We start from the raw sequence: 13399 nt of genomic DNA on the forward strand, positions 1-13399 counted from the left end.
AGAACCAGATGGGAAAGGAAGCTTTCCCTTGTGCAGATTTATTACAATCATTGAATTCAGAAGTGAAGAGAACGTAAAGAAGGGATATTAACCATATGGAAACTTGACACGGTGAATCTTCATTCTCTGGGATGGATCTGAAATTAGAATATCTATCTATCTATCTATCTATCTATCTATGTAATATGCTTTATTTAAAGAGGTTTAAGACTCCTCAGGAAATGACACTTTTTTCTTTCCTTTAATGACTATTATTATAATACTGAAATAGTTCTGTTTCCTTTTCTTTTTTTGACTCTCTGCACTTCCCTTCTGGAGCGCTGTGTTTTGTCTTCTCAAACTCTTTGCCACCGCAGTGCTTTAAACTGTTGAAATCATTCTGCTTTCATCTCTGCATATTCAGACGATATGAATGCCATTCTTGTACTCTTTTCCCAGAAGTTGTAAATAGTGACACCAGATTTTAGTCCAGTAAAGAATCACATGAATAGTAGTAATCCAAGACATTGGAACCACTTTAAAGAAAAGGGAGATGAGTTAAAGAAGCCTGGCTGTGATTCCTTGATGCCCGAGAAACTTTACAGTGGAAAGTACTAAAAAAATCTTCCGAGAGAGTTTGCAATCAATATTCCTTCCAGCAAACTCAAATACCCTAAGAAGGCAGTGGAAATTAATTTGGCTATTTTAACAAAAATGGGGCAAAGAAAGGGGTAAAGAACAGAGCAAAAATAAGATTTAAAACTTGAAATTTAAAAGAATGAAAGGCTATACAGTGAAAGGAGTATTTTTAAAAAGTTAAAGTAGCGTGAGAATAAAGAAGAAATGGAGAAATAATACACTACATTAAAGATCCTGGTATTGTCTTTAAAATATCCATACTGGACAAAGAAAAGTAGAAATTGACGTTTTAAAAGTCAATGAAATCTTGAAGCAAAATTGAAATCTTGAATCAAAATTTGGGAAGAGAGTAGGTCCCCAAAGCAGAAATTAGTTTTCTGAAAATTCAGGAGGAGTAAAACAATGTCGATGATCAGTGGTTCAGAAAGAAGAAAAATCAGTCACTTAAGAATCTCTTGGAGTTCTCGAAGTGTTAGAGAAAGGCAAACAGGCATCTCGATCAGACCCCGTCATTGACTGACCCTGCAGCCTGGCAGGGGATGACAGTGATGATACCGCCATCACCAGCCTGGCCACTACCCCTGGCCGCAGTGTATGGTGTGCTTACTAGCACGACCCCTTCTGCGAGGGGCCTTGTATCTTCCTTTACCATCGCAGATTTGCTGTGAGCTATTGTCCTCATTTTATCGGTGTGTAAATGGAAGCTCCAGAAAAGTTACATACTTTGACTAATGTCAACCAGCTGGTTAAGTGAGCTCTGGTATTTGAACTCAGGTCCCAGACCTGGGCTTCTCACCACTTTGCTCTTGGGCCTGCCATTTCAGAAGAGCATCGGGATCTCAGGTGCCTTTCCAGCTCACATATGCCTAGATCACAGTAATCTGGTTGCAGCTAGAAGTCCATGAAGAGCTGAGGCATATTATCACCATTGTGATTAGTGTTTTAGTGTGTTAGCATCCTGACATTTTCTAATTTGGGATTATTTACTTTATCCTATGTTGTTTTGCCTGGCTTTATTACTGAATGAACAGCCTGAGCCAGGTCCCCAGACAGCTGTTAGAAATGGGGAAGTTAGGCTTGTTTCCTGGGGAAGGAGATGGGTTGCAGGATATGAGGAAAGAAGAAGGAAGATTAGACGGGTCGGGCCCATGGATCTGAGTGCCTGCTTCCTGCTCTTGGGGCCTTGTTGCGTCTTTCCTTACCAATTTACCAACTTACTCCATTCTAATGGTGAAAAATGGAGAAGGCCTCAGCAGTTTTTTCATTCGAGGCCCATTTATAACAAAAACACCCGCCTCAGACAGTGAGGAATTGGAGAATACGGAGCTGCAGAGGTCCCTGAGAAATAATTGGGGTGGGAGTGGCAGTGTCCCTTTCCAACAGCAAGAGCTAGAATTCATGGATGCTTAGTAGGGATAGTCCCTGTGTATATCCTTTTATTATTCCCATAATAACCCTATGTATTCTTACTCCTCTCTTACACATGAGGGGTCTGAGACAGAGAAAGGTTAAGGAGCATGTCCAAGGTCACACAGGGAATAAGGGAAAGCTGGGATTTCAACCCACGCCTTGCCCTCTACACTCTGTGTCCTCTGCTTCTTCCCCTGTGATAAAAAGGAGACGATTTCTCTTAAGAACTGAAGTCAGACTCTCCTGTTCATGCTTTTTTCTTAAAAGTAAGAGGTTTTTCTTTTCTTTTTTTTTTTTTTAAGGTTTTATTTATTTATTTGAAAGAGAGATAGCATGAGCAGGGAGAGGGACAGAGGGAGAGGGAGAAGCAGCTCCCCACTAAGCTGGGAGCTGGATGTACGGCTCTATCCCAGGACCCCGAGATCATGACCTGAGCCGAAGGCAGACGCTTAACCGACTGAGCCACCCAGGCGCCCCGCTTAAGAGGCCCCCGGAGGGCGCCTGGGTGGCTCAGTCATTAAGCGTCTGCCTTCAGCTCAGGTCATGATCCGGGGGTCCTGGGATCGAGTCCCACATCGGGCTCCCTACTCGGTAGGAAGCCTGCTCTCCCTCTCCCACTCCCGCTGCTTGTGTTCCTGCTCTCGCTATCTCTGTCTCTGTCAAATAAATAAATGAAATCTTTAAAAAAAAAGAAAGATGTTTTTCAGAACAGTTTTAGATTTATGTAAAAACTGAACAGATAATACAGCAGAGTTCCCATATGCCTTCCTCATAGATTCCCTTACTGTTCTTATGTGACTATAGTACATTTCTTACAATTAATGAACCAGTATGACACATTATTAACTGAAATCCGGAGTTTATTCACATTTCCCTACTTTTTACCTCATGTCCTTTTTCTGTTCCAGGATTCCACTCAGGATACCATATTACATTGAACTGTCTTATCAACCTACGCTCCTCTTGGCTGTGACAGTTTCTCAGACTCTTCTGGGTTTCCATGACCTTTATGGTTTTGAAGTCAGATGTATTATAGGATACCCCTTTGTTGGAATTTTTCTCATAACTAGACTATTTTTCTCATAATTAGACTGAATTTACGAGTTTTTGAGAGGACTATTACAGAGGTAGAATGTCATTCTCATCACATGCTATCAAGGGTCCATACTATCAATATGATTTATGACTGTCATTGGTCTTGATCACCTGGCTGGAGTAGTAGTTTTCAGATTTCTCCATGGAAAACATCTTCCCATACTATATTGTTTGGAAGGAAGTCACAGTGCATAACCCCCAATTAAAGAGTAGGGATTATTCTCCCCCTCTGTGAGGGTAAGGTATCTAATCAATGTATTTGGAAAACTTCTGCATGGGAGATTTGTTTCCCCCATTTATTTATTTAAACATTTTTATCAGTTTAGACTCCGTGAGTAAATTTTTTTTATGCTGTGGGTCATAATACAATGCTAGTTTATTTGTTGCTCAGATTGTTCCAGTTTGGGCCATTGGGAGCTCTTTTGATTGACTCGTATGTCACTTTGATAGGCATCTCTATAATTGTGGGTGTGTGCAGTTGTTCAAGCCCTTCTTACCTTCTGGCACGAAAAGGTGCTCCAGGCTCAGCTTGTATGTTTCTTGCCCCAGTCCTAGAATCAGCCATTTCTTCAAGGAGACCTGGTTCTTTTCATTGCAGAATAGTATCGGAAACCAGGATCTGGGTGCTAGGATGTCATTTCTTTTTAGCCCTCTCAGCTGATAGGGCTAGGAGATTTATGTTTACACTAATTATGTAAATACACACATCTAGGAATATTTATGTATAACCATCTGTATCAATATTATGTTAAACACGAGTTCCTACTGATGTCTCCAACCCTAATCCATGACCGCATAGACGGTTTTAGCCTGTTCCCTTTGCTTATTTGTAAATTCCCTCTGCAACAGCGAGAAAAGTGGCATCCACCATCTGCCATGCATTTGCTTAGTTGTTCAGTTTCAGGATACTTGGATGGCAGTATCAGAGTTGTTGACTTGTACCCGGTAGGAAACAACTTTATCAACTAGAATATGGTGCTTATCTAGTCCTTAGTCTAATAGACTGCCATTCTTCTGTTTTAAAACAATAAAAATAGCTAATATTTTTTGAGGACTCACTATGTCCTAGGAACTCTTCTAAATACTTCGCATAATTAGCTCTTGGCCTCACGATCCTATGAGGAGGCATCCATTATTGTACCCATTTTATAGGTGAGGAAGCTGAGGCATACAGAGGCTAGCTCGCAGCTAATGAGCCACCGAACCGGGGCCCCCGTTAGGCCCTCCAGAGACTGTTTAGCCACATTGGCTGAGCTGCTCATGAAAAAGCAGGCATTTCAGAGCCCTCTTAGTTTTTTTTTTTCCCTTTTCTAATGGAGCGCAGACACTGACACACTGAGTAAGGTTTGGTGATACGGGGTTAGGTCTGTACACAGTAATTCTCTTCAGTTTCTGTAAATCTGCCTTCAGATGCCAGGGCCTGCACATCTAGTTTGGGAATAAAAGACAGGTGTGTAAACACTCCTGACTTTGGATAATTGGTTTCGGGCTCCTCTCCTCCTCCTCTGGGGCCTTCCCCACCCATATTTACTGGGTATTTCTGGGTGTCCTCCCTATCACAGTCTTCCTTCTCCTCCTCCTCACCTTGGAGCTTTTTCTCTTGCACTGCCTCCTGGCCTCTCGCTGGCTTCTGTGCCCTGTACTTGCCCGCTGCTTAGCTCTGAATCTGGCCCTGTTTGCCTTGATTTCCCTGAGCCTCTCAGCATTCCTCTTTCACTTTCCCTCCCAGCCTTCTAATCCCTGCTCAGCCTCTGCACCAAAAATGCACAATGGAAAATACAAGAAAGCATTGCAAGATGACCTTGACAAGTCCAGGTAGTCACGTTTCCGTCTCTTCCAGGCTTTTTCAGAAAAACAAAGGGAAACAAATTCTCTGTACCTTCCTTTGTTCTTTCTTGTCAGGGAAACCATCTTGCTAGGGGTCTCCGAGGCAGCCTCTATCTGGCAGCCTTCTCTGAAAAGGAAAATCCCCTCAGTGACTAGGAGAACAAGGCGGGAGGGGGGGTGTCTAGCTTAGAGTCAGTGTCAAGGTCACTTTCCTTTCTTTCCCTGAAGAGCAAGGCGCCATTGGCTCCCACCCTCAGGGCTTGGCGCTGTCACCTGCCACGTTGATTCAGAGGCCCACCCTCCACATGGATTTTCTTATCTTTTATCTATAGTAGGAAAAGATCCAGTTTTTGGAGAATATCCAAACATAGAAAAAAACATTTTGCTGCCTTTGAAAAAAATGGTTCCATGTCTTATTAAGTAACAATAAATTATCTCGGATTTCTGGGGAGAGAAAAGAGCTCTAAATGGACAGAGTTATTATTTTTGTCCTAATAATCCTATTTCTTGGCTTGGAGGTTACACATCATGGGAGAGATGACTTCATATTTTGAAAATTTATTAAGCCTTTGACCAATTAGAGAATATTTTACTACCAATGAGATTTTAATATGATTTAGTACCTGTGCATTCAAATCCCTGTATGTATTTAAAAATCTGTGGTTTGAGCATCCTGGCAGCCTAGACGCTCACCTCAGGCAGCCCAGTTACTCTGCACTGAAGGTCCCCATGGTGGCTCTCAGTACTGGTTCCTTGTCCCTCTCAGCAAAGGCATCTGTCTCATATTTTCCAGGAAGCCAGGTATTACTAAGTGTGATTTCTCTTTGGCTGAGAAATGAGTATAGCAAATCTCACTGTGCTGCATTCCTCCCCTCCCTTCCTGTTCTTTAAACAGGTCTTCTGTACATCCCCTGAAACTGTTTTGCCCTCTCTCACCTCAGGATCTTTGCTCACGCTGTTGCCACAGTCTTCACCCCAGTAACTCTTCCTTGTACCTGAGATCTCACCTGACCATTGTTTCCTAAATCCTTCTGTGGGATTCCCTATTGTGATGTTGTTCACATACGTGGTTTTTGTGAATATGGAAAACAAAGTGCACTCAAATACTGTGAGTGTAATTAGTGAATTAAATCTCCCCACGGGTCTGTTTCCTTAGAAGTAAAAGCCTTAGACGCTGTGTCCTTCAGTTTCATGCATGGATGTCTGAGCATGTCTTCCTGTCCCTTACAGACCATCGTGGTAGGTTGGAGAGGGTGGCCAGGACTGCCTGAGGTAGAAAAAGCAATCCTGGTCACCCCCTCGACTATCAGTTTGGGCTCCTGCCCCTGGCCACCCACCCAGCATGCTTACTTGGGACCGAGGGGGTGTTGCTCTGTAACGCATTAAAGATGACTTCAGAAAAGGAGCTCATGGCCTTTCCTCCTTACTGGGTTTAGATTATGTCACAATCGCGATCTTTCCACTCGGTATCACAAAGTACTTCTTCAGTCTTCACAAGTCATTCAAGAAGCACGTCTTGTGGTTTGTATTAGAGTTTGGGGTCCCTGAGTTGATCTGTCCCGACAAGGTTGTCTTACGTGGGGCGGGGGGGGGGGGTGCGCACATGTGCATAGTCTGTTTCCAATGACTCTTCCTGCAGCAGGACTGGGGCCACACGTGGTGTACCACGGTGTGGATTCCATGTCATCTTTTCTGTGTTAGAGGATTCTCTGAGTGATGTCCATGAGTGCTGATTGATTTTCACTGAGCCCTTTTACCTTTTTCAGTCCCTTCCTTTTGTGATTTATGGCAAGTAGTTTTAAGACCGCCAACAGTTAGGGCGCCTGGGTGGCTCCGATGGTTGAGCGTCTGCCTTCGGCTCAGGTCATGATCCCAGGGTCCTGGGATCGAGTCCCGCATTGGGCTCCCTGCTCCTTGGGAGCCTGCTTCTCCCTCTGCCTCTCTCTCTCTCTCTCTCTGTCTCTCATGAATAAATAAATAAAATCTTAAAAAAAAAAAAAAGACTGCCAACAGTTAGGTTTCTCTGTAGGAACCTGGAAATGCCCGTATTGCCATGCTGTGGGGTGAAAGCACTGAACGGTGTCAGGGAGCTGCAGGCAGGTATTACTGCGTGTCTCCTCCAGGTGGGGGTCAGTAGAGGTTGAGGGACCTGGCCAACTCCCTTTGTTCACAGGTGGCACAACTGGGACCCATCCCAGCTGGTTTTCCTCCTTCATCCTCCTTCCTTGTTCTGGTGCAGAGCCAAGTAGCTTCTCTAGCTTAATAGTCGCACCTTTCCTGTAAGTTTGTGATTTTAAACCAGATTTCCCTTCAGTATGGAGGTTCTTTACATTCTCCCAAACAACCAGTTCTGGTTGGGACATAAGTTCCATCTTTGGGGTGGAGCCATGAAGGGTGAGATGGAAAGGCGTTGGCCAGCAATCCTGTTGGCTGCCATGATTTGTGATGTTGCTTTCCTTTTTGAAATATTAAATGTTTCACATTTTATCTGCTTTATAGCCTATCAGGAACGGGAAGTTTCCTCCCAGGACTGGTAAACATAAAGCTACCGTGAGCTTTGGGCACATGTCCAGGTCTTCCCAGAAAACCTCCCTTCCTGGCATGCTGATAACCACCCTGCTGATACGAGGGCAGGTGTCTGCCTTGTGTTGTGCTGTTTGTGTGTTTCCTTCCCTTCTTCTCTTCCTTCTTCCTCCCCCGCTTCATTCCTCTTTTCTGTGAAATTGCTTTTTCTAACCAAGTCAGTGTCTGGGTCTATAGTGAACTTTCGAAGTCCTCTTAGGCTAAGCTGTGGGGAGGGCACTGTCACAAAGGGTAGAAGGAATAGATTACCAGCGCTAGTTAAAAACATCAGACTGAGGAGGACGAAATGTGTACCTAAAGGCAAGTCGAATCTGGACTCAAGTCCCTCTTCAGAACTCCCCTAGCCCTTCCAGGCTGCAACTTCCATGAGAATAAGCTCTAAATAATGTGTCCCATAGAAATGCATAAGTATTCAGAGATGTAAACAAGGATGCATATTTTGTGATTGTTTGTGATTGTGAGAACATGAAAATAACTTGAATATTTGCACACTAGTAGAAGAATGCTTACATTAATGATGGTGTGTCCATGCAGTGGAATAGTATATGTAACTCTGGGAAACAGTAAGTTAGATCTCCAATGGAGAGGTGTCGGTTTCATACTATTCAGTGGGGAAAAAAAATCCATGTTGGCTTATACATACATAGCATACTTATTTAAGTATATATACATATCTGTTGAAAAGTCTAGAAGGATATACTCCAAACTGCTGATAGGTAGTCATGGAAATGGGATTAGAATGAAGAGGACATAGGTATTTTGCTGTTTTAGTTTGTATACATTTGTAATATTTACTTTTTTGCAATAAAGAATCAGCTTTGTAATTTTAAAATTAACAATTATGGGAGGCCAAGAAGGCAATGATATATTAATATCTTTTCCTATCTGTCTTTTACCTGTGATTCTGGATTTCTGCCTCGGTTTTCTTTCAAGTCATGAAACCGAGGAGTCACTAGGGTCATTGCGTTGCTGTTCTTGTTGTTAGGTGGAAGCTCTTTTTACTTTTATTGATTGATGTGCATTATCATCCCTCCATGACTGTTCTTCCATCAGTATCGTTGGAAGAGTATCCTCTCACTGAAGTATTAAATATTAAATGAGTAGTTCTACTCATGAAATCAATTCACCCTTCTTTTGAGAAGGACAAAAGTGTATGTAAGAATCAATGTGACAGAGGCAAATGTCAGGTTTTCCTGCCTTCCAGGTTATGAACCCACCTGTGTGCCTAACCCGGTTCTGGGCTCGGTGCTTGTCAGCCAAGAAGAGAAAGAATTCGTAGGAAAATAGTCCCATTCCTTAGAAAAATGACATATCAGAATGCCACTTCATTTTCTTCTTTAATTCATGATACTTGTTTTTTGTGAAGAAAGGAGAAATAATGAATGCTTTGTGTGGGCTGTCAGAAAGTAGAAGTCCATCAATTTTGGCGGGGGGGAGGGTTTCACCATATGAATGGCGGGGGGACACAGGCATATCCATGGAACAGATGAAGCAACGGCAAACCAAGAATCGCAGGTCCACTGACTAGAAGCCTGTTCATTTCACTTAGGTTTTCATTTAATCCCAGAGCTCATATTAATTTCTTCGAACTTTTTAGAAGGAAGGGAAACTTTTGCTTGGCTTTTTATTTAATTTATTTAATCTGTACTAAAGATTTAGAGCATATTTTAATCATTTCTGTGGCTTTAAATTCCAGCATTTATTTGATGGCTTTATGTCACCTACTTCCGACGTACGCATGTAAATATTAAAGTTCCAGACACCTTCATGTCCTCATTGGTAAAGCAACAATATCCATAGCGGTGAAAACAGTAAATTTATTTTTCTTTTGTTTGCACTCTACTTCCAGAAGTTAAGCCTTGAATTGGCTTTAGTTGTATGTATGGCTGGATTGTAGTCTTGCTCCGTGGTAGGAAATTGGGACGTGTAGAATTTAGACATGCCTGCGAAAGCCCAGCCTGCAGGTCCACATCGACGGATAATATTACCTTGTGGTCTCTTTATAGTTTGTTAACTAAGTAAACAATTTGTTTGAAGTATACTTAAATGATCATTTCTAAAGGTGCTAACATATTTTTTTGTCAGCTGAAAAATTTTGGTCAGTGGGGTCTTCAGCTAATACGAAGTGTCCCGTCACTGTCACTAACATGTGGATTAATTTATAGCCCCCACCACCTGCAGCCAGCATCAGTGCATTTGCCTTAGCCATGGGGGTGGCTGGTCAGTAAAGAGGCAAAGTACTGTCCTTCCTGGCAGACACAGCCCAGCACGTCCTCTTTGAAGGTGAAGCGTAGAATCACAGCACTCAAGACTTTTTATCCTTTTTGCCAGTCAGCTGTTGCTTCCCCTGGATGAGGGGCTGCCCCTCACCTAAAGACAGCACAGTCGTGTTATTAGTAGCGTGGGGGCGGGGGGGTGGTGGCCATGGCTCCTCGTGCCCCGGCCCCTGTCTCACCTGACACAGACCCTGCTGAGCCATCGGAGGGAATCCCCTCCACGGGGGCTTTGCATCTCCATGTTTTCTCCCTTACCTTTCAAAGACCTACTTCTCTAAGAGGTGCTGTTTCTCCCACAGATTCTCCTCTTGTAATTCGAGAAGCAGAAGGATAATTGGGGGAGGACGTTTTTTGGCACTTAGGCTGAACCCCTGGGAATCTTTGTAAAATTAAATCAGTGCTTTTATCTTTTCCCAACATAGGTACTTCCTGTCAGTAGACCGATTTCGGGCCCACTGTCAGTGATTTTCTAAAATGTCGGTCCAGTTGATTTTGTGGTCTCTGATTTGAGTGAAGCCAGAATTGGAAACCCATAATCTCACTGTCACAGATTGCTTTGAAGTTGCTTCGGGACTCACTAAATCTTCTTCCACGTGCCCTTTTTTCCCCCCCTGTGCGGGTTTTTCCAAAGTTGATAAGTTGATGGTCCTTTGTCTTTTTGGAACTTATCAGTCTCTCCCGTGCTATACAGCCACCACTTAAAACAATAAAAATGTAACCAGCTTGTTTTCTAGCACTTTAACTTCACTGACATTGCCAGGAATTTGGAATGAATTCTCTGTTGACCCCAAGTCCTGTGGAGTGTTCTGGGTGAGGCCATGGTGTCCAGGCCCTGTTTTGAGTCCCCACAGCCAGTTGGGTGCAGTGACTCTCCCTTTCTATTTCTCAGTGCCATCGCCTCCATCCTGAGGGCCTGGCTTGACCAGTGTGCAGAGGACTTCCGGGAGCCCCCTCACTTCCCTTGCTTACAGAAACTGCTGGATTATCTCAAACGGATGATGCCAGGCTCTGATCCAGAGAGAAGGGCACAAAATCTTCTTGAGCAGTTTCACAAGCAAGAAGTGGAAACTGACAGTGAGTACTTGCTTGGTTCCAGAGAACAAGCTAGATTCTGATTCTGCAGGCTCCATGTTGAAGATAGGTTCTCCCTATACTTTTTCTTTTTTTAAAATTTATTTAGTTGTTGGAGAGAGAGGGAGAGAGAGAGAGTGCAGGAGGGAAGGGGAGAGGGAGAGAGAATCTCAAGCAGACTCCTCACTGAGCGCACAGCCTGACGTGGGGCTCGATTTCACGACCCTGAGATCATGACCTGAGCCAAAACCAAGAGTTGGAGGTTTAACCAACAGAGCTACCCAGCCGCCCCAGACTGTTCTCCCTATACTTGATGAATGACCTCGGTTTGTCTCAGAGAGACAAGCTGCTAGGGGATTGGTGGTGGATAAAAATTCTAAAGTTTATCAAAGTGCTAATTACAGAGCCTCAGCCTTCTAGAGCCAAGGAGATTTTTAAGACCACCTAGTCTGGTGCTCTCACTTTATAGAAGAGGAAACTGACTCTGAGAAGCGAAGTGATTTCCTTCAGTTTCTTCTAATACCATAAAGAGGATCTTTTACCTTCTCTTGTCAACATGTCCCACGCTGAACTTGATTTAGCTTTTTATTATCTGTCTCCTGGCTCCTCTGTCTAATGAATGGAAACCCCTCACCACCACCCCCATTGAGCAGGCAAAGAATTAAATCCAGTTGTGCTCCTGCCCTCAGAAAAGTTCAAAAAGCCCCAAAAAGGTGTTTCTCTGTCAAGCTGGAAGACATTACTGTCACTGAGCTCGCCAGTGGCCTTGTCTTGTCAGAGGAAGTTTCTGTGGCTGTTTTTTCCTATTGGAGGAACTGACTGCCTGTTTTCAAGGACAGAGGAAGGGCCACCAACTGCAGGTCGTGGGCCGCTTGAAATCTTTGAAGAAAGTCAGAGTGAGGTTAGGACAGGCTTTCAGCCTGACGATTTATCCCCTCGCTGGCTTGCTGGCTGATGGTTGCCATGGCGGCTGACCCACTTGGAGCTTTTGACAGGCATTTCCCTGAAGTGACGCCCGATTTCCTCAGTGAGGGAAAGGAAGCGGTTCCTCACGACCGATAAGGGAAGCTGTATCAGTGCCAAAGAAAATAACCTTACATTCCAAACAGTACCTGTGGAATTGTTTTACGTTTGGGGGATCAGAGCCGGGGGAACATGCAATCGCATCCTGAGAAGCCGACTGCCAAGTACTCTGTATCTCAGATGACTTCATCTGCCGGGAATGTTGGAATACCAAGGGCACTCCTCCAGCTGCCGGACCTCCACTCCCTTCAGGGCCTCCCCGCCTGTCTCTGAGCCGGAGTGGAAAATGCTGTGTGAGAGCCCAGCTCTCCCCACTGGGGCTGCCCCTGGCTCCGGGCCTAATTGGGGAACCGGTGGGACCAGTCGTTCATTGTTTCCGACCCAGCGACTGGAAGGCAGAGCTCATTTGGCAGGCTGAGGCAGGGGAGAGGGAGATTGCCTGACTTTGGAAAGGCTTTTAGGCAGTGCTCGAAAATGGATTTTTCCTGAGTTTGGAAAATTTTAATCAAGAAAGCTCTAAACTCTCTGTTTATGAAGTCCAGGGGTCGTTATTGAAAAAGGACTTTTAGGAGCTTGGTTCTCATGGGCGTGTTTTGCCCAATTTCATGCTGGCAAAAGCAAAAGTTCACCTACATTGTTTTCCAATAGTAAAATTTTGCTTCGAGTTTTTACTTCCCTTACCTCTGGGAAGGAGCCAAAAGCAGAAACAGTGAAGGCATGGCTTAGGCCCCGGAGAGACAGGACCACGTAATCTTCACCCACAGCAACATCCTGGGCACATATGGGTCACTGTGAGTGTTTGTTGGCTGAGTGAGAGGATCTGACCTTACCACACATCCTCTTTGGCTGAAGTGGGTCAGCCTCTGCATTCCAGAGCTACTGGGATAGATTGACATAGTAGCTAACAAGAGGGATGGGAGGCCCATTCTGGAGCTTTGTTTGGGATTTCAAATTTCTTCATCCTCCACTGAATTGAAGAGTACCCCCAGAGTTGCTTGGAGGCAGGATGGTGAAGTCATAGGGTTTTAGCTCTCCTGAGCTCGTGCCTGTTTGTGTTTCAGACTCTGGAGACAGGCAGTGATTCCTCCTACCTCCTCCAGTCATAACCCAAGCCCGCTAGCATCAGCATCTTCAGCTTGCCTGTGGTAGGGAGGGGATTGTTGCGGGGGGGCACCCTTAAATCCCATGCCTAACCCCGGAGTTGGCAAGTCCCCACGTGGTGCTCTGATAGGGGGAGTGATGTAATGTCCACTCTCAGCACCCCTTTCCCCTGGGAAACCAAGAAAAAGAAAAGGCCACCCCCAACTTGACCCAGGATGTGTAAAAGTCTTCTTCTACAAAGAAAAAGAGAAAAAGCTTAAAATGTAAATATCCTGCAGGAGTAGTAACACACTGATTTACATTTCTGCCAAGATAAGATATAACTGAATGCAGCTAGATTTTTTTTAAATTTTATTTTATTATGTTATGTTAGTCACCATACAATACATCATTAG

At 44.2% G+C, this 13399-nt stretch overlaps 1 protein-coding gene across 5 annotated transcripts in view; it reads left to right on the plus strand.

The window, feature by feature from the left end:
- The window catches only part of RGL1 (ral guanine nucleotide dissociation stimulator like 1), a 246472-nt gene that overhangs the window by 188272 nt on the left and 44801 nt on the right, over window positions 1–13399 (plus strand). For all 5 annotated transcript variants that reach the window (XM_027610452.2, XM_027610454.2, XM_027610455.2 and 2 more), the window contains one exon: window positions 10699–10883. In XM_027610452.2, the coding sequence (XP_027466253.1) occupies window positions 10699–10883 (185 nt within the window). The remainder of the gene's footprint in view (window positions 1–10698; window positions 10884–13399) is intronic.

Source organism: Zalophus californianus, chromosome 10 (genome assembly GCF_009762305.2).
Source record: "Zalophus californianus isolate mZalCal1 chromosome 10, mZalCal1.pri.v2, whole genome shotgun sequence".
NCBI lineage: Eukaryota > Metazoa > Chordata > Mammalia > Carnivora > Otariidae > Zalophus > Zalophus californianus.